Source organism: Microtus oregoni, unplaced genomic scaffold, assembly GCF_018167655.1.
Source record: "Microtus oregoni isolate MIOR12 unplaced genomic scaffold, Mior012 000020F_ref0000438, whole genome shotgun sequence".
Lineage (NCBI taxonomy): Eukaryota > Metazoa > Chordata > Mammalia > Rodentia > Cricetidae > Microtus > Microtus oregoni.
This window is the reverse complement of record NW_024543079.1, coordinates 22,200,342-22,222,315: the sequence shown is the minus strand read 5'-3', so window position 1 is coordinate 22,222,315 and position 21,974 is coordinate 22,200,342. Positions and strand designations below refer to the sequence as shown.

Sequence of the window (21,974 nt, the reverse complement as noted above, 5' to 3'; positions counted from 1 at the left end):
AGTAGGGGTTGGTTCCAAGCGCTCTTTTTGTGGATGATAAGGAGAGGTCAGATTTCTGGCAAATCAGACAGCACAGTGCCAACACCTTACTGTGCTCAGTCTAGACTCAGGGTGGCCTCCGATGTGGTCTTAGAAGCATCCTCACAGTGGCTACACTACAACGGGCACAAGAAAATTACATTGTTTAAGAAACAATCCATGTACTGGTCAAGAACAGTTATTGGTGCTAAATGGAGGTGTAACTACACATGGAGACCCGGGAGACTCAGCTCCTGGCTAGAGCCCCAGTCTAGCTGCCTGACAGCCAGTGAGGTAACACCTTCAGGCCTCAGTTTTTACAGCAGAAATAGATGGAAGACAGAGTTGGTGTTCCCAGCTGTAGGCCAGGGTGTTAAGGAACCACGTATGCAGAGAGGTATTCTTTGTGATATTTTCCCACAACTTCCATGTTTTTTTTTTTTGAAAATGAAATGCAATTAAAACCATATCCATTTGTAGAGTGCAAATGAGAATAGTGTTCCTTGGTATAAACATTTTCATCAAGTGGCCTTGGCTTAAATGACACACACAAAGCTATACCAGAGATTTAGAAGTGAACACTGTAAATGCGGTGTCTTCTCATTAGGAGATACTCGGTCGGAGGAGACAGGCATTTCCCCTGGGATGCTAAACAAACAAAATCTCCCACATCAAAAACCAACAACTGCATTCTTCTAGTAATGGTCCTTTTCAGTGGAAGCTGGATTCTTTTTGATATGGTCTGAGGGTGTTGACGAGGGTTTATGAAGATGAGCCAATCTCTCACAGGAAACATGGTACCGAGAATCAACCCCTTCCCACCTTTCTGCTATAAATATGAGAAGAACTTTATGAGACAGTAGTGACAGCAGCCTTTGCGTTTTGAGTGCTCATTTCCATATCTGCAAAGTAGCCCAATATGACCCCAGAGGAAAGCTCCCTGGGAATCCTGGAAGGCCATCTGCTGAGCTGAACAGTTAGCAAGAGGAAAGGACTCGGCTCCAAGGAGCAGCTGTAGAGCAGTGGGCCACCCAGCTCAACAGACACATGGGGCTGCCTCGAATACCATCAGCATGGCTCCTCTAGCTCCCTAGTCAATTTCTGGGCATCCATCACCTTCCAGGTAGCTATAAGGGATGCAGATACTTTAGTTCTACCCTGGGAGGGAATGAGGTAGGAATCTGAATCCTCCTTAGAAATGCCCAAATGAAGCAGGAGGTTGTGAAGTAGTGCTTCTGGCTCACAAAGCTTCAGTTGTTTCTAGAAGGAACTATATAAGCTCTTGATTATCAGTTAAAAGCTAAAATGAAGCCAGGCCAATTGAGGCTCCACTTTGCACTTGACTCCCTAGACCCTTTCTCAGGACACCAACACGTTCTGCAAGTAATGGGTGCTCAGCAAGCATTTGCTAAAGGAACAAGTGAATGATTTGTTATAAACTAGGTTGTTCAGCATTCTGAGAATTCGCTGTTGTCCGGAACACCGAGTGGCACACTATGGTCTCGGAGACCACAGACAAGGTTGTAATGTGATTGCTGGAGCCCTGAGGCAGGAAATATCAGTACCTGGCTTCAGCCACACTAGGAGGTCAAAATTACATATTGCCTGTCACCTAATACCAAAGTTCTCCTTAAGGACAGGAACTCTAGCCAGAATAGGGCAGGGGTGCCTAGGAAAGACAAGGCAGGGGGCAAAGGTCACTATGAGGCTTAATATCAGTTGTAAAAACAGACCATACTGGCCTAGCCATGCCATTATGAAGACGGGGATAGGTTTAACTCGGTGAGATGATGGGTGGAGGACACAGATGGTGTCCCATCTGTAGACCAGAGTCTCGAGGAACCACATATATAGAAGTGTACTCGGTGACATCAGAGGCCGCAGGTGCCCTGGTGGCTGAATATCAGCATTCCATACTATGAACCATGGCGTAGATCCTGCATGAGTATGTATAAACCTTCTGAGTGGTATCAGCTACCATACTGAACACCTGTTGGCTTTGGGTTTATAAAACGCTTGTGAATAACTTTGTTCAATAAAAAATGCAAATCAACTTTGTATAGATGCTGGGATAAGCTTTTATTTTCCTACAAACTATGAGAATGTCAGAAACACCCAGCACCTAGATGCTGTAGTTCTAGCTCATCAAATCATCCCAGGGAATCAGAACGAAAAGGAGCGGACTGGAGTTGAGTGGCACCATTTAAGGAGCTAAGTGTTTCCCCAGCATGGTGCCTTCGTGGAGTGTGTTCTAGTGCACATGTACACTCCTACCAAGGTGGGGCGGACCTGGAGGTCTCCCCCATCTCGGAACAACCTAAATGTGCAGTGCTGGGAAGCTAAATAACAAGAGACCTCAAAACAATCAAACAACATGCTATAACTTAATTTATCCTCTCCATCAGTTGTCCCCCTATTTACACACACTACACATTGTAGACTGAACTAAGAACATGTTTGCTTACTGTGTATGCCATATACATAGAAATTGCGTGCAAATACAAGCACAAGTTTCCTTTAGACGTGACACCCCCTTCAGTAGGTATGGAGTAACACAGCTACAGGTAAGACACACTGGAAGGCTTAGAGGGTCCTTCAAACCTCTACCACAGGTTAGTAGCAAGAAGGAAGTGACACCTGAGGACAGTTAGGAAGACAGGATTTGCATGGCTCACTGGAGCTTTGTGATCTCCTTTATAAGGCTAAGGGTCCGAATAACTAGCCACATCACCAAGTCAGGGGCCATTCCCCGGGGCTCTCAAGAGCTGCAAACTTGGCTGAAGACACTGTAAAAAGTCACTTACCAGGCTAAATTTCCTTTTTTTCCTGTCTGCTGAAGGTCTAGATACTTTTAAAAAGTCATAATTTTGTAGGATTACTATTTTTTAAAAGCATAAATGTCTAATCAACAAGACTATAAACATCAGTTTCCCTCTTCATGGAAATCTGGCAATCAGCATGCCAAGAAGTAAGAGCACTGGCCAGACCCTGCAGGAACCCAGAGAGTCTTATAACACTTTGGGGTAATTAGGGCCACTTTGATTACAGATGGCTGACCTACTAATACTAATGTGATGAGTGGCTCTCTGGAGGGTCGCTACCGGATGAGTGACCCTTAGCAATTTTGCTAAAACACATTTATTATGAAAACACAATATTTGCTTTTCCAATTAAAAAAAAGAAACAGCAAACTTGATCATTTCAATTTTCCACCCCAAATAACAAGAACTGCTAAATCCAACCAAACATGGTTGCCAGAGTCCACACTCCCCAAGTCTAAGTCTCTAACCAGAGCCATTACCAACCTAAGGATCTTGAACTAAAAAAGTAAAATATAAACAGACATAAACTGCTGTTCCTCCCCAGGACATGGGGATGCTAAAAATCATAAGGTTACAACAAGGTCAAATTATTTGGTACCTCCAAATTCAATTCCAATTGAATTTATCACTCGAAGTCTGGGAGTGTTGGCTTGCGGAGGCAAATAAAATTATAAACAGAAGGCTGGGGAGTTAAAAAGGACCTCTGGGCCCTGGGTTCTGTTGCCACTGGAAAAAATAAGAACAAAAATAGAGGACTTCCAAAATGACAAGAATTCCACAACAGGGGTCTGTCTATGCAGCCTGAAGATAAGTGTTCTTGCAGAAGCTACTTGCTGGAAGAGTTGCAGGGGCTGCTGTGCTTGCTGCAGGAGTCAGGTCTGGGCACTTTGTAAACAGCCAAATAACAGATCAATAATAGAAGTCTGAGTAATACTAGACAACCAGACCAGAAAGCTCAAATCTCTCTCTCTCTCTCTCTCTCTCTCTCTCTCTCTCTCTCTCTCTCTCTCTCTCACACACACACACACACACACACACACACACACACTGGTGGGTGGGTGGGTTGAGAATCAAGGTATCACTGACACAATGGGAAATGCCATGGCATCTCATTACCCTTCTGTCACCATTAAGTTCCCAGTAAGTGAGCATCCTGGGCTCTTAGGAAACAGCACACACGGATTAGAGGTTTCCTTCTGCTTTGCAAGGTCCTGTTGTGTTTATGATCTTTAGGCAGCTCTCCAGGTGCTTCTGTCTGTTGGCCTGTGATGGAAGGCTGCAGAATTCCCTTCAAAGCACCTGGATGGATGCTCCCTGCAGATGGAGGGTGCTCTCACAGTTCTCACTCACTGCAAGACTAAGCCTGCTTTCTGGCTCTGCCCCTTTCTCTACCAAATCAACTCTACAGTAGATGGGAAAGGCTGGCTTCTCTGGGAGAACAGACAATGATGACATGCAGACTCAGAGGAACGACCAAGTAGGCTAGGAGAGATGTGCACAAAGAGAGGGCAGAGGAAGGTAGAGAGGTGGCCACATCAGGGCTTTCCTCCCCGTGCCTGAGTCCCTGCAGGCTACAGTCTATAACTGCTTCCTGTTGGAGGGAAGGGGTCACCCTAGACACATGCACTGGGAAACGGCCTCATGGAGCAGGCCCATGCAGCAAGGGATGACCTCTGTTGCAATTTCTGTGTTTTGCTTTGAGGCAGAGCAGGAAATGGAGCAACAGTGGAGCTCTGAGATAGGGCTAGGGCCAGGGCAGAGGGTGAGGAGGGGGGACAGAAGTCTTCCCTGTCAACTGACTCTTAGTTGCTGGATTCTAAGGTCCAAGACGTCCAAGGGATGGGATACTGGGATTCATTTAACTCCTTTCCTTTTTTCCATCCCTAACAGGCACAAGACACTCTCCTTGGAGTCAGATAGGCATATATATATATATATATATATATATATATATATATATATATTTTTTTTTTTTTTCTATTGCTTGGAATCTGTTACCCTAAAACTTAAGTGACAAGAATTGTTTCCAAGGCCTGTCTTGGTTTTTGAGCAATAGGTAGGAGGAAGACTACCAGTGAGATTTGGGCGGTACTGGACACAATGTGGGTGCTGGTCAGCCCTGGAGCTGGAACAGGTACTAATCTTGTGTGTTGATGTAGGTGGTGCTGGGCTGAGCTGGACTGAACAGGGCTGAGCAGGACTGGGCTTGGCTGAACTGGGCTGAGCAGAGCTGATCTGGGTAGGGCTGGGCTGAGCGGGGCTGGGCAGGGTTGATCTGGGCAGGGCTGGGCTGGATAGGACTAAGCAGGGTTGGGTAGGGCTGAGCTGGGCAGGGCTGAGCTAGGCTGGACTGAGCTGAGCAGGGTTGAGCAGGGCTGGGCTGGGCTAGGTATGGCTGATCTGGGCTGATCTGAGCTGGGCAGGGCTGAGCTGAACTAAGCTAGGCTGGGCTGAGCTGGCCTGCGCAGGGTTGAGATATCGGCTTAGTGCTCTCATGCGGACAGGCCTATACTTCCGGATACTTCTGATCGCTCCGTGTGAAACATCACTGTCCAGATCTGGCAGAACTATGTTGCCAGGAAAATCTAAGTCAGTGGATCTCAGGTACCAGGTGGAGAAAGGTTCAGTGATGGAGGTAAAAACTTCCTATGGGAAAAGACCCTGGGGACAGCCAGTTTCCATGATGACGAAATTTTGATGATGAAAAGTTTGAATTAAACTGTAAACCCTAACACAAGGATTAGCAAAATCATTATGGAGGAAATCCCTCCAACAGTTACACAATTGTTTTGTCAGCCCTTTTGGGAACCAAGCTTGGGTATATACATGACAGGAAAACAACTCGGGAACGCAGACAAGTGTCCTCTGCCCTTTCCCTGTGGGCCCCGAGCCCTTTGCTACTGTGTTCTGACTAGAGGCTCCAGACTATCCATTGTTCACATGACAGCAGACTTGTTCCTGACTGATGGCAACTTCTTCTCTTCTTCTTCTGAAGTCCAGGGTTTATGAGATTCCAGGACAAGAGGACACAGCCTTGTTTGAAAGTTTCACACAAACTACATCACTTCTGACCTTGGCAGCCCGACAATGGGAAGGCTTGCTGCACACGCTGGCACAGTGGCAGTTTCCAGGAGCCTGGGTCTGAGGGTTCTGGGTAAAGCAGGGGACTCTTGCCTGTGTCTTCCACATGGAGGATTTTCTTGGGGTTCACACTCAGGCTGGAGGTCAAGACCCCTGCAAAGGAAACAGAGAATGGCCACACCATAGAGGTCAAAGAGAATCTCTGGCCACATACTGAAGGAAGTATATATGGTACTCAGAAGACCAAGGGAACTTGGTCACTGGGAAGAGGGTCTGATGTCCGCCCTGCCCCACAGTGTGTACTGCCAGAATGTTTGCTGACTGTACCACCAAAGAAATGTCATTCCTCTTAGTCTTTGCCCTGGATTTTTCTACATCAAGGAATTACAAATCTGTGAATCTCTGAAATAAAATCAGCCTTTCTGGCTGGCACAGAAGAATGAAGACAAGGCATCAGATTGCAGCAGAGTTGAGTGAAAGCCATGGAGAGCCCGGGGCTGAGCCGGTGACAATGCTGAGTTCCCGGGATCCCTGTGTGTTCCCATATTGATATTTCACACGAGCTACTCCTCACTTAGTCCCTAAAGGGCCTGAGACTAGAGGTCAGGCCTAAATTGCTTGTCTGAATGAGTCCAGATGAGCATGCAGCTCTTTAGCACTGGAGGGAACAAGGAATAAAATTAAAGTGCACAGATCTGCACTCCTCCCTTCCCCAGGGTGGCTGTCTGGGGGCTCAGAGGAATACAGGAATGCTGCTGCAACACCCGGCCAGGGTTGCGGCTTGCTCGACCTCCCGGAGGGCCACTCTTCGAATGAGAGGATCATTTCATCACCCTTCCCCTTGTAATATATTTTTAAATGCTCTAAGCTTCCCTGAGTGGCCTCCGCCTAGAACAAACCTCAAAAGCAGTGCTCCTGGAGCCTCATCCCTACGGCTTTTCCGCTACAACTATGGCCTTTGAAACGGTTATTAGTGGTGTTCGAAATTAATTTACTTGGCTTATTTTGTTTACAGCTTTTTATTTATTCATGCTTCTTTTTCTTTTAATATATACGTCTTTTGACCATGCCTTATCTTCTGGGGAAGAGCTTCTGAAATCGGTCCTTACCAGTCCCTGTCACGTCACGTGAGGAGACACTGTCCCATGCACTCTCTGGTTTCTCAGTGCAGATTCCAAGGACAGGCTTTCCCCCTCCTTCCCTTCTAGGGTCAGTGAGGTTAGCAGAAAGAGAGAGAGAGAGAGAGAGAGAGAGAGAGAGAGAGAGAGAGGCCCTGAGCCCTCTCCTATTGTTTTCCTCTTCAGAAACAGGCCATGAGGAGTGGGGGTAGCTCAGTGGTAGAAACCTTAATTAGCATGCACGAAGCCCTAAGTCCCAGTACTGCAAAAATACAAAACTTAGGCTGCTTTAAGCAAAGCATAGCTAGACTTGGCCATTCCAAGATTAGTGTTGTTTGTAAACATATATTTGTTTTGCTTACATATATGTACATGTGCTACTTGGTGCCCACAGAGGCCAGAAGAGGGTGTCAGATCCCCTGGGACTGGAGTTACAGACAGTTGTGAGCTGCCATGTGGGTGCTGAGATTTGAACCTGGGTCCTCTGGAAGAGAAGCCAGCTCTTAACTGCAAAGCCATCTCTCTAGCCCCTCAAGGATTGGGTTTTTATGGGCATATCTCCATCTCCTAGTTGTTAGGAGTGGGCAGGCACATTTGATCGGGGTGAAGGGCAAGAGGGGAAATAAACCTGGCTGAACCTCAGAGAGTATTCTGGTTTGAAAGGCCACCCACTCTGATCAGATCAGTTGAGATTAAGAAGCCAAAAAAGAAAAAAGGAAGTCAATAAATGCTTAAAGATATTAGGTAAGGGCGTTACGAATGCTTGGTCAGAAGCAAACATATTAGCTATTCCTCAATCCCCCTCTACCAGGGAAGACAAGGAGGACAGAGGGTCACAGCTTGAGTCCTGCAGATGGACAGAATAGTGCCAGCTGTCTTAGTGAATAAGTCAGAGCCATCATTTCAAAGCTCTGCAAGCAAGGGGTTTATACTCCTAAAGGTAGAGAGCACAGCCACACCAGGATCCAGCGTAACCATGACCCATGCATTCCTTCAGTTCTCAACTCCCGCGAGCACACCTTCATCCTGCGATGACTCCCCTATGCCCACTGTACCCTATGATGGATGGGGAGACAGCAGCTGCAGAACGCATAGATGGGCACAAAGGATAAGGGCTGATTTTTGATACAGTGACTACACTTGCAAGCTGCTGGCAGCGCTGCCCCAGTTCCGCTTCTGCTGGGGATGGAAGCCGGGGCTTATTCAAAGGGCCCTTAGTCTCTGTTTTACCTCTGCCAGGGCAGGCGCAGGAGTACACGGGGTAGGGGGCTGTAAATACAAATCTGTATACCTAAACTCTTACTGGGACGGGACTTTACAATCCTGCTCAAGCCTTCTTGACTAGAGCACTTATGTTCTGTAGATGCTGTCACCTTTGGGACACTGCTGGGACCAGTCCAAAGCTTTGGTTGATGGTTGAGAAGAGAAAGGGCAGCTGGGCTAGAGGATTGACTACTACAGTGACTGGTTGCTCAGCCAACCAGCAGGTATGGTAGCCTGCTGGGTTACAGGGGTGTCCTGGGTGAGCTCTTCCTATTTGTGTTGAGACCACCATAGGAATGAATATGGCTACTAAATGGCAGCTCTCTCTCTCTCTTCTGAGTGGCATTACCATAGTCACTACCCAAGTTTCTGCTACCTGTGAACCAGAGACCAGTACAGCCAGGCCACACCAGAGAGTCATACCCAGTCCTGCAGTGGTGGCTGCCACCCATCTGAGCTATCTGTGCTGGGTCAGTATCTCAGGCCCAGGACAGAAAGGTCAGGCTGGGAGGTCACACCTGCCATCTCAGCTTGTTCTCTGAGTCCTAGACTGCAGATCCTGGGGTTCGCCTCCCTCTGCACTTGCTTAGCTTTTGTCTGTCTCTCTTGTCCCAGCTGCTCTATTCAGCAGCCCTCCTTAACGACCTGCCCTCCCTGCATGGAGGCCTTTGGAGGCCTCTGCTAAGGCAAGTAGTCAAAGGCCAGCCCAGCAGGAGCTTTATCTTATCGGCTCATCTCAACATCCTGCTTCTTCAGGCTTGCTCACCGACAACAAAAGGGGGAGGGGGGCAGTGGTCCTGTACCCAGGGCTCCCTGCAGCCCCCCCACACAAAAGGGAGGCGACAAAGACATTTTCCACGATGGCAGGTGTTGGTGTCAGATTCCACCCAGAGTGTACTGGCAGAAGAAAGGCAGACAGAGCTGGGCTCCACAGGCAGCACAGACATGTAGGGGCGGGAGAGTGGCAGGGCCCCTTGGGAAAAGACAGGAGGCAGGCAAGGCTGAGGCCCAAGGAGCTGAGTGGGCATGAAGTGTTAGTCAACCGATACCTCTCCCCAAAAGCAGTGTTTAGCGTGTGCATGGGCATGGTGGGGAGGGGGACACCAAAGTGTTAGTCTTACCTTGCTCAAGTATAATGAGACAGCTCTGTGCTTTAATCTGAAGAGAGAGAAGATAAAAATCCAGTGAATGGAAGGACACCTCCTCAGCAGCTTCAGTTTGATAATGGACTCACTGCTGAGAAAATGTGTTTATCCCAGCTCCCCCTGTTCCTAAAGCCTTCGTGCATCATTCCTGAATGCTCACTTGAATACCCACTTGATGGGACCAAATACCAGTAGGGGCCATATTTACAAAGGAGTCCCCAGAAGCATACAGAACTGAGGGAAGATCTCAGTTTCCTGATCCTTATGACAGGCCCGTCAGCCCTTCCACACCATCTTACTCCCTGTGTTTCCAGTTAGATGCACACTATTTTTGCTTCCAGAAAGTAGCTTTCTACCCCAACAACTATACTCAATTCCATATAGCTCGATGCCTATCAAATCTGGACATTTAGCAGCGACACAAATCGTTGTACACACTGCCACAATTACAAACTCAGACTTTCTGTTGATCCCATCTCCCAGGGTTGGCACAGTGACTAGAGATTTTTTAACACTACTCGGACACTCTCCTTGCTATGTCTCTCTGAAGGAAGTGTGTGTACTTCCATGAAGTTGTATTCTCCAATCTACTGATGAAAACTCGGCCTCCTGATAGAGCATTTGGGGTGGGAAGCCAGGATCCATGACCAGCCCTGGATGACCAAGTGGTACTTCCTTGTCTTACTATGAACTTGGGTCCTTCTCCATGGGTGGGCATAAGAAGCTCTATCCAGGTTGACTGCGGGTAACAGATGATAATGTCCTTAGAAGATAATTTCTAAGGATAATTTCTCCCAGTATGCCATACTGCAAGGTTCCATTTCATCTAATGGAAGATCCTCACACCTCTGTGTGCATGGGTCTACCTCAGGCTCCTGATGCTCTCCTATGTGAGAAAAGGCTCTTTATGAAGGGGCTCCTTGATCTCACTCTCCTGCAGCCCCCCTTGGCCCTGGGTACGCTATGCATACAGGCCCTTGATTGGTAGAAACCCAGAAAGCAGATGGCTCACTAACAATGGAGGACTTGTTTGTAATTGCTGATGAGGACCGGTTTGCTCATCTCCTGAGGGTCCCCAGACACAGCCTGGTGTGGTGTGCCGGCCCACAAATAATATTTCAGTAACTGCCAGTCCATGGTTGAGTTAAGACGATGCATAGCAGGGGCAGTTGGAGGCTGCCTTGATTATTCCATAGGGCTCAGACGTCACCTGCTCTTGACATCTAAGCAGTCCTCTTGAAGGGCGAGGTCCCAGTTGCTGGGGCCAGGGAGCAGATTGCCTCTCAGTACAACCCCAGGGGCTAGCACAGAGCATCAGCTACCCTGCACACTATTCAAAGTGCCTAGAAGAGAGGACACTGAGCTTGGAGATGAGGGATGAGAAGAGATGGGGAGGCACATGATGCCTGGCAGGAAAGGGGCACAAAGCATGCCCATCTTTCTTTTCATCCACTCAGATGTGTTCTGAGTATCATTCCAGGCTGCAGCAATGGATACAGCAAACAAAACCCTCCTTGATTTGGGGGCCGTAGTGGATGGTGGGGTAGGCAGAGCACACAAATACACAGACACACATACATTTCTGTGGTATCTGAAGTAAGAGGCCAAGTTAGGAAACAAGGGTCTTGAGAGGTTCCATGGTGACTGAGGACATTGTACTGCAGGGTTACAGTGTATCTTGAATAAGAAAGCATGTCTGGACATTAGTGATACTGGGGAATCAGCAGCCAGCTCCTTTTCATGTAGGAGCAGCTGGAGAGACTCCTGGGGGGGGGACCCCTTCATAATCTAACTCAGACACCAAATGGCAGAAGTTTTGACCAATTGGCAACTCATACACAAAAGTTGAAGCCTAGAGAATCCAGAGGACATTTTTAAAGAAGTGTTTTACTTTTTGGGTGTTGTATGACTTCTTTGATATTCTGGATACCAACAAGGGCTTCATTTTTGAATTCACGGAATAACAAACATGGCTGGAGATTTGCATTCTCTGCAGCTCTGCCTAGGGATGCAATCTGAGAATTGTGGGTATTTATAGGTTTGTTTCTTCCAGCTGCAACCGAGTGGATTCTGGAGCAAGCGTCTTATCTCTGAGGAAAGCCTGCTGTCCAGCATTGCCACCTGGGGTAAATTTGGGCCAGGGCAGACAAGAAATGTGGCTGCCTCTCCCCATATCCTTGTTACCGAACAGTTAGTGGGGAAATAATGAACTGGTTCAAGATAATTAGAAAAAGAAGGATTTCGAGCATTGGCATGGGAGAGGAAGAAAGACTGCACTGGGGTTCCAGCTTGAGGCAAGTGCTAACTATTCTCCCAGCAGGAAGGCAGGCAGAGGGGCTCAGAGAGCTGACGGGTTATTCAGACCCCTTGGAATGGCTCTGAGGAGGGGAACAGGTGCAGGCAGTGGATGGGGAAGCCTGCACACGCAACTTAACACTGGCAACCCAAGACCAGTGGGGATTTGCCAGCCTAATTAACATCTCCAAATGGCCAAGGATGGCTTCCAGTATTTCCAATCCAGCAGCAGTGGCTATGTTCTGGCTCCAGCCCTGGCACTGGGCTTGGCGTCCACTGCTTGGTTGTTGGTTTTGCCCATCAACTTTGGTTCTGAAACAGAAAGCCAGGACAGCTGGACCAACAAGCATGGAGGGAAGAAGAAAGCACCCGCACTGTTTGCAGGCACACTTGTGTAGGGCCTTAGTGCGCAGTTGGAACATTAAGAAAAAACGTTGCTGGCATTTTTCCTTTTGGGCAACTATTATGTGAATTTAGGAGCTATGACTAAGTTACACACTTAAAAAATTAATGGTTCAGTGCCAACTTACTGGTTAGCCACAGTGGAGAAAGGTGTCCAGGCCTCCTCAATATCTCAAAGCACATGGATAGCAAGGTCTCGGCTGCACTGTAACCATAAGGGAGGCTGCTGGTCTTCTCAAACCGGCTCTACAGTGCATGGCTATTAGAGTAGTGCTGTTCTCAACAGCCCAAGTGACCATCAACTGATGAAAGAACTGTTTGGCAACGTTAAAAGCCTCCAATAAGGAGGAAGAAGCATTCTTCGTTTAGGGCATAGACACTGGTAGATTTCCCATGCTTCAGTGAATGGTTCTATATCCATGTATACATGGGCATCACTAGTTGGGTTTAGGGGGATATAAAAGGAAGACATGAATTTGGAAGGCAGGAGTCAAAACGGGTGGGTATAATATTTCAATGTACACATGAAATTATCAAAGTATAAACATGCCAATAAAATACATTTTAAAAACACAATAAACGCTGTAGCATGAATACACTTTGAAAACATGTTAGGTGAAGGAAGCCAAGTCACCGTATTGTCTCGTTCCATGTGTATACATGGACATTTCATATAATGTCCAGGGTAGGTAGACACATAGAAACGGTGGTGGGTCAGTGGCTTCTCAGGACCGGGTGGGGGGGGGTTTGTGGAAGTAATGAAGATTGATTTATGAATAGTTTTTATTTTATTTCTAGGGGAAATGAAACATTCTACAGTTAGACCATGGAGGTAGTTGTACAATCTGTGAAAATACCAAAAGTATTAAATGTATACTTTTTTGGATGATTGGCATGATATGCTAATAATATCTCAATACAACCTTTTTTTTCTTAAAGTTTTCTTTTTCTTTTTCCTTTGTAGTGCTCGAGACTGAAGCCAGGGCCTTGTGCATGGTTTGATGGGGTAGCTTTGTTAACCAATTATCTTCAAGAGGTGGGACCAAATTAGGGTGCGGCTTTCTGGGACCTGGTTCTCTCTCTCTCCTCTCTCTCTGTCTCTGTCTCTCTCTCTCTGTGGTTCCCTCCCAGCTGAGCTTGGACTTCTCCTTCCTGTTTCGTGAGTTTTCCCCTTATAATTAATAGAAATATAATTGTTTTATCTTTTAGTTAGCTGGTTATTTCCCGAATCAAGCTAACTTCTACAATGGTGGTCAAGTATTTACCATTGAGTTATATTCCCTCCCCACCTCAACAGGACAGAAAGTGGTCTGAAAAATATTCTATACTCACCATTTCAAAAGCGATACAAGGATGACTTCAAGTTTTAGAGAAAAAAAAAATCTCCTGTGGGGCCCAGGAAGGAGGGGCAGGAAGGATGGGCCATGTGGATGATGTCACCAATACCTCCTTAACTGAACCTATCTTAACTTCACACCATCCTCAAAGCAAGCACACTTCCTGCAGTTGCACAGTACTCCTAGTGACCAAGGCTGACTCGAACATGTCCTGTAACTTGAGTTCAGCTCTCTTCAAACAACTCGAGAGTGGCCCATATAGGAAGCGGCTAGAAGTGTTCTGCCTCAGGACTTCCTGGGCTTGATATGTCTGTCACTCACAACTGTATTTTTGAATCACCTGATAAGCAGTTGCCTTAAAACAAAGTAGCAGTTACGTCTGAGGTTTCTTCTGAGGAGACTGTGAGTTCTAGAGTATTCTCAAGTACTCAAGGAAACATCAGAGAAATGACGGGACTCCTCGGTAGTTTTATTGACAGAAATAGTCTTCCTTGGGGCTGGGAATGGGACTAAGGCCCTGTGATGGATCACTTATTCAAAGTATATGAGTCCTTAGACTCAACCCTCAGCACACAAACAAACACGCCTGTTGTCTTTAGACAATCAGGAGGCAGTGTGGGCCCAAGAGCAAGGCTTTCTCTACCAAAGCTCTTCCCATGTACTCCACTCACGTTTGGAGCAAACAATAACACAGTTCATGTTAATTACATTGCTCAGTTGTCTGGGCCAAAATAGGAGAGCATTTGCCACTCACACCACAACTTGGCCAGGCCATAAACCCAACAAATTAGTTCTTTCTGCCTTTGAGGAGAATGTTTGGCTTTTGACACAAGGAAAGAATTTCTCTGCTACCTGGCTGTTTACTCCTGTGGATTTGTTCCAACACAATGGACACCCAAAAGGCAGGCACCCTGAGTGGGTCTGACAAAGAGTCCCATCCAGGACAGAATGACCTAAGTTCTAAGCCCAGATCTTGACATGACCAGCCAGGCACCCTCCTCAGTTCTTCACCTGCCAAGGAGAAGCCTTCCTCACCAGGGTAGATGGTAGGGAAACTGCACAGAAATGGCCTGCTGGAAACAGCAACTGAAGCATGTGGCGTGTCCTGGAGACCTTTACCTATTGTTCTGAGAAAGGGTCTTGGTGGCATTCCCAAGGCTGGCCCTGACCACCCGGGCTCAAGGGATCCTCTCATTCAGGCCTCTTGAGTAGCCTGCGCTACCACATGGAGCTTCTTGAGTGAGACGTGACTGCAGGAATTTTGGCCTTACGTCCTTGTTCTTCTGGGTTACCTAGTCATTGATTTTTCTCTGTGCTGCCCATAGCTATCAACATAATTCTTCAAGGCCAGAGTGAGGTGAATGACTTCAGATCACACACCTGCCTGTCTCAGGCTCACCTTCCCATATAAAGACAGGTGCTGCCAAATTCTTTCCACCTGGGTACCCAAGGTGCAGGATTCTATTCCATCGTACTGTGGCGAGGAACACAGTGCAGCCATAGCAAATTTTCAGGGGGGATGCCTGCACTGCCGCGGCATTCAGTTGTTAATCACAGGATCACAGGCCTGCTGGGTGCCTCTTCTGCTTTGCTCACTTCTAGGCCTCTCCAACTAAGTCCTTAGGACACTCACGGGTGTGGAGTGACTGCCTGAAGACCCTACCCTGTGGGGTTTGTGAGATGCTCTGGGGAATGATGCTGTTGGCCTACCAACTGGGTGAGCTGCAAGAGAGGTGTGGGTACTACCAGGATACTAGGCTGGCCAGAATTTCAGCACCTCATTGTGGCCTCCAGCAGGTATGTGTAGGGGGTGGGGGGGCACAAGAAGGTGGTGCTCATCTGGGATTTTATCATTTTATAACCTTTAAGTGGTAAGAAAATAGGCTTTTTGTTATTCTTTCTCTGCCATAGTGCTGTGAACCCTCTTCTGTGTCAAGAATTCAATGCTGGCCTGATGTGGGAGTGATTTCTTATTAATAAAGAAACTGCCTAGACCCATTTGATAGGCCAGCCCTTAGGTAGGCAGAGTAAACAGAACGGAATGCTGGGATAAAGAAGCTGAGTCAGGGAGTCGCCATGGTTCTCCCACTCCAGACAGACGCAGGTTAAGATCTTTCCTGGTAAGCCAGCTCGTGGGCTACACAGATTAATAGAAATGGGTTAGATCAATATGTAAGAGCTAGCCAATAAGAAACTGAAACTAATGGGTCAGGCAGTGTTTAAAAGAATACAGTTTCTGTATAATTATTTCGGGTAAAGCTAGCCATGCGGGCGGCCGCGTGCCAGCGACGCAGCCCTGCCGCTCGTAACACAACACTGGCCATATTAATGCTATAAGTCTTTCTCCTTCCCTCCCTCTCTCCCTCCCATTTATCCATCCTCCTGCAATACTGACTGGCATGTTTCCCATCTTCAAAAAATTTTTTTTTCCATTTAGTCTTTTGTGGGGCTTTAAGAGAAAATTTACAGGCTCCTCACCCCCACCCCCCAGGCGTTACCCTGAGCATCCCTGGAAAGGATAGCATAAAACATTCCTTCTATCCAACAGCAGACACCAATGCCAGCACAAGAGCTTCCTTTGGCCTTGCTTTAGTTTGTGCTTTGCTAAGTGGAAATCCGAGCAAAATCACGGACTCTTCCAGGAAGCCCCCGCTGCTAAGGCTGCACATGGACCACCTGCGAGGCCAGATTGACACGAACGCCACACTTGCCATTCAAAGAATGTGAGCCTGGGTGTCCCAAACCCTGGGCTTGTCTTAGTCAAACTCGAGAGGCTACTTTGAATAAGCTTTAATAAAGATTCATTTCCAAAACTCTGTATGAGAAAGATTCTTGGTACCTGCTGGCCATCCCCTGGTAACTGCTTCAGTGTCCCCTGAGTCATAATTAGCAGTTAGGTGGGAAAAAGATGCCACCTGCACATAAAACCCTGGAAGGCCAGGAAAGCCGGATTGACTGACTACAGTATCTTATAAAAGACTCTTGGAGGTGCTTCCACCATGCCTCCAACAGTTTCTAGACAACTCTAATATGTCAGCTCCCTTCCCATTCTCAGAAGCTGTGGACTCAAGTCTCAGCACTGGCCAGGGTCAGGACGGACCATGAGAGTCTGCATTCTCTTGGCTCTTCCTCCATTTGCTCATCCATCCTGGTCTTGCAGAAGGACTTTTAGTTTTCAGGCATCCTAGGTCTTGGCCGATGTTGCAAAGACAAAAGCTGGATGCTTAACGGGTGGTGGAGGACACTGGAGGCAAGCCCCTGTTCACAGGCTCCAGGACCATAAGACATATGGCACTCCATCTCAGGGGAGTCTCAGCGTAAGTGGCCCAAGTCACTGGCGAGCAGGGCCACTTTCACTTGTAGTCACATTTTGCTATAACTAATCTAGGATCACCCTCCCCTGCTTTTGGATACAGTTCCTTCATGGATATATTTCTCCCTTAATACTGCATTCTCCACAAAGGAAGAGACAAGGGCCTTCTAAAGGCTCCCAGAACCTTGTGTGTATCCTTAAATACTCTTCACAGGTCTGCTCAGGGGAAGGCAGAGCCATGTCAGAGATGTCGCATTTGACAGGCTGCAGAATCACTTTCTAGCTGACCAAATGGAAAAATATGTCTCACCTCTGCTTGTCTCCCAGAGCAGCAGGAGAAGAGTAACAGAGTGTTAAAAGGATATAGGGATGAATAAGCACAAAGCAAAGTGTGGTGCCAACTGGGGCTATAGAGAGTTCTTCTAAAACCCTCAGCACCACTTACAAAAGCACCCAGAATCAAGTTTCAGTTATTCAGAACTGCGCTACCCAGCCTGGGGATTAACCTGGCTCCTGGCTTCCCCCTTCTCCCCATGCCAGGCTTTGACCATATTGCTTGCCACTGACCCACTTTTCCTAAGAGATCGAGAATGGTGAAGGCAGGTAAAATGTAATTATAGGTGTTTGTTTTGCATCTTGCATCAGACCCAACACATCTGTGATCTAGAGACACACCTGTGCCACTTAAAGCAACAGCCTGACTTCTTTCTTCCCTGCTTACTATTTTATTCCTGCCACATGTATTATAAGAAAGAGATGGCATGCATTATAACCCACTTTGGATAAATGCTTACATGTGCTCATGTGTGCTTGCACATGCACACACACACTACAGAGTTATGTGTGCTAAAAAAAAATCGAGACAGAAATGCTCCTATACTTGTAAGAGTTACATAAATCCGTTGTAAGTTGATCACACTGAAAATCCATTGGTTTTGCGGAGGAGCCAAGCTGGGTCTCGGTGATGAGATTAAGAGTGGCTAGGGACTTTCTCTATCAATATCTTCTCAACTTTTCAAGAATACATCTATAAATTACAAAACAAAAGCAAAAGGGTCAGCACTGAGCTGGCTATATGGAAGGGATCTAGGCTGGGTCCAGATGGGATTGTTGGGATGAGGGTAGTTATCTATCTGAAGAATACATGACAACATTTTGACCAGGGACAGCCAACTGGGATGAGGGAATAACTTGGGTTGGTTGTGAGCTCTTGAGTAGACAATGACATAAGAGAATGTATTCTCTATATGTAATTCTCAAATTTAATTCTGGGCTTTAATTTCAATAATAAACCACTACCGCTTGGTTTATGGAACCATCAGCACAGGGTAGACACTGGGATGGCATGTTTATGTGTGGAATGGGAGGTAAGGGTTATGTTTTCCAACTTGTCTACAATCTTTGGTTGTTCATTCATGATTTATGCTTCAGCTTAGTCAAAACTATTAAGGAGAGGCTAGACCTTATATTTCTGAAGGTTCCTCTACCTCCACATTATTTGATGTTCTTTCCTGGTTTCCCTAGGCTATGATAAAATTAAATATCTAAGAAGTATAAGCTGTGCTATCAATCTAAGCCTTACTAAGACCATTCCAACAGGGGCAGAGGAAAGGAGAAGGAGAAAGAGAACAAATACTGACTGAATGAATATACAGGGGGATTACCTTTTTAATCAACATTAAATCTTGGCAGATCAAGATTGGGATTTACCTGTCTGTTTCTGGAAGCTAACTTATTAACTGCCCAGTAGAATATTCCTTCCAGGATCTATATGTAGAACGATAAGCCTACAAGATGCTGGTATAGTGAGCACACATGCATGGAAGCTGGTGGAGCTTCACCCCTTAGGGCACAGCCAGTGACCTACAGAACTAGCACAGCATCTACATGCCGGATTCCCTTTGGGACTGAGGTGCGACAGGATGTGCTGTCTGCAGCTTTGCGAATTTAGTTCATTGGCTGCCATCAGGTGGCCCTGATAGCACCAGGTAAGGGTCTTTAAGTATAATGTCTAAAGTTGTAGTGAACAGCAGAAAAGAAAGACAAAAGTCTATTATATAAAACAGATGAGCACAATATTCCTTCCCAAGAGGCCATCCAGGCACACATCTGAGAAAGAGGAAAGTCTGCAGCTTTGGATGGTGACAGCATCTTAAGACTGGCCCAGACTAATCTGGTTTAAGCCCCAAATATGACCTACATTCAAGCAGCAGATAGTGGATCAAAATCGGGGTGACACATTTTCTCTCACTTGCTTTTTATCCTGGAGCCTTTACAACCTACCTGTCATGAAGGAGAAAGTACTGTTGGCCGGGTCTTGGAGAAATCAAGGACTGTGTTTTTGAGGCTAACAAATAAACAAAGACCTGTGCTCCCTCTGCTGGCCCTCCACAGCAATATTAAAGTGGGCAGGAGCCATAAACAGTGTTGGCATCTCAAGCAAACACTAGTCAATCCAGAGATACTGAGAATCAATCTCCTTGAACTTGGTTTTAGACATTCCTCAAAATAAAACCATACTCTTACCAACTTCTGACCAAGGCACCAGTTCTGAAAGTTAGATATTACAAGAGACATACCTACTGTATGTAAATTGACAAATTGCTAGCTGTGACCACAATAGTTATTTTTGGATCCATTTATCAACAGACATAAGTGGATTCCTCCAAGATTTCAAGGTCCAGACACAATCTTTAGAGCAGGTCCAAGAAACAAAACAAAACAAACAAAACCCCAAAACAAAACACCCCAAACAACAACAACAACAACAACAACAACAACAAAACCACATACAAACAATAACAACAACACACTAAAAAGAAAACCCCTATGCAAGTCCAAACAAGTTTCTTTCCCCCTTTTTGTTCAGTAAGAGCAGCTCCCAAAGGTAAAGATTTACACTATATCCCTTTGGATAATGTCAAACATCAGACTGGATTCTCCAAGTCATTAGCATGCAGAAGAATGACCTCATGGTGAACAGATGCACTTGGCTGTGAGCTGCAGTGATTACATCAGTCCCTCCCCAGCACTCGAGGGTGTCCATTCCTGTTAACCCTTTACAGGCCTCTCTGCTGGTCCCCTTCTTTGAGTACATGAAAACATAAACTTAGTCCTCTATTACCACAGATGTGTGGGTTAAAAGAATATAAATATGCATGTATAAAACATATATGTTAATATTGGCTATCTTTTAGATTATTTATTGCTTGTCAGTAAGGGAAGGGACCAAAAGGCAAACCACAGGCCAGGTTAGGTAAAAAAGCCATCCAAATACCATTCATACAGAGTATTATTAGCGCAAGCAAGAGATGCAACAGATACCAAGGGCTCCTTTAAAATTGCATTTCTGATTGGAAGATGAATCCTCTTTTAAAACTCATATATTAGACCTGTGCCCCTATTCAGAGCTCATAGTGCATCATGGACAGGTGTACATATTTGGGTGACCTCCAGGGTTCCAAGGCTAGGGAGTGTGGGAGGCACGGACATTTCCCATCAGTAGTGTCTCTGGCCAGGCTCACCTGGCACATTTTCCTCTCTTTAGAGGTGTGCTGCCTTCTGGATGTGCTGCACTATACACTTCAGGTGGTTTCCTGAAAGCTAAGGATACAAACAAAGCCTAGGAAAATCTGTGTGTGTGCCTATAAGGAGCCCAAGGCCCTGCTTTGATGACATTGATGGCCATAGAGGGTCTGGCTAGGCCCTGTGCACTGTGGGAGCTTAAGCAGTTCAGGGTCAATTTTTCCAGTTGGTTTGTTGCTTGAAAGAGCAGGCTTCACCTCAGTTTCTGAGTGTAAGTTGGCAGGGCTGAGCTCATGTAGGTTTGACTGCTTGTCCCCAGAAATGAAAACCACTGTAAATCAGTGGAAAATGTTCCTCTCTGGGAAAGCAGAAGTAGGGGTGGGAATTCTGCAGAAGTGAAGTCTGGACATAAGCCACGAAGTTACAGCGCTGAGATGGGACCTGTGATGGGGGCTGATGAACCCCATCCTCGCTGTACTATCCCCACACTGTAGTTCAGATAGATTTTATTTCTAGTTCTTTCCGAATCACTGTGAAGGGCAGACAGAAGCTGTGAACTGCAGGAAAAGTGAGGCTAATGTTGATTGATCTGAAAGAAGGACGAACCACATTTATTTTGGTTTTCATATTAGGTTTCTTACTCCATGTATAAAAGTTTTAATACCTGCCCTGACGAGTTGTCAGAATTTTTATTAAGTATTTTTTTTAAAGACATTCTCTAAAAAACCTATTAACCACCCTCCCGCAAGTGGTCACACAAACCCAAATGCTTCTACAGTCTCACTTAAGCTGTTACTAGGAACTGAATCTGAACTGGTTTGAATCATGGTGAACTTTATTTATACAGAGGGTAAAATATACACAGAAAATAACATCTGTCATTATCTCAATAACATCGATAATCATCAACCTTAAAAATAAAAGTTAAGAAATTTAAATATTTAGTTATTTCATATTTTCTTTTATTTTTAAGAAATAATTTTCTTTTTCTTTAAAGCTGAAAACAAAAACAAAAGCCTGCACTGGGAAACCGGTCCCAGCGCCTGCAGAGGACGAGAAGGGCGTGAATGGAGCACTGCAGCATCAGCTTCCTTGTGTTCTTTCATGAAAAAATCACACAACTTTAAACCTCTAGCAGACTGGGTACGAAATCTTCATTTCCCTTGAAACAGATTTTTTTTTTGTCTTAGATAGAATGCTGGCAGAGTGTATAAAAGAATTCAATTCACAGCTGTTCTACTTTTTTAATGCAAGAAACATTAATCAAAGCTTTAAGTTATAAGCCTTTCTCATGTTGCTCAGTATCCCAGTTCAACAAAGATCAATAGAGGCCATCCCTGTGTTTCTCTCGCCTCACCAGGAAGCAGAGGCGTGATTATGTAAATGGAGCTCCGCACCTCGGCCAGCTTGCTTATCTCCCAAGCCTTCTGCCTGCTGCTCCTGGCTCCCCATGCAAGTGCCTGCCTCTCTCTCTTATCTCCCAACAAAGCTCCGAGAGGCACGGACTGAAGCCAGCGATGTTAAACAATGACGCATGGCTGATTTTATTTGTAAGTGATTTATTTCACTGAATTTGATTTTTTTCACTTTGTGTGTAAGATATTTGTTAACAAGTCAGCACAGGAGAAGCAAGGCTGTGTTCAGAAGCAATTAGC

At 46.0% G+C, this 21,974-nt stretch overlaps 1 protein-coding gene across 3 annotated transcripts in view; it reads right to left on the bottom strand.

The window, feature by feature from the left end:
• Nucleotides 1-4,828: 4,828 nt before the first annotated feature.
• The window catches only part of Ralgapa2 (Ral GTPase activating protein catalytic subunit alpha 2), a 273,816-nt gene continuing 256,670 nt past the window's right edge, over nucleotides 4,829-21,974 (bottom strand). For 2 of the 3 annotated variants that reach the window (XM_041670313.1, XM_041670314.1), the window contains one exon: nucleotides 4,829-6,074. In XM_041670313.1, the coding sequence (XP_041526247.1) occupies nucleotides 5,902-6,074 (173 nt within the window). In that variant the 3' untranslated portion in view covers nucleotides 4,829-5,901. Of the gene's footprint in view, nucleotides 6,075-9,423; nucleotides 9,461-21,974 lie in introns of all 3 variants that reach the window. The other variant, XM_041670315.1, reaches the window with a different exon arrangement.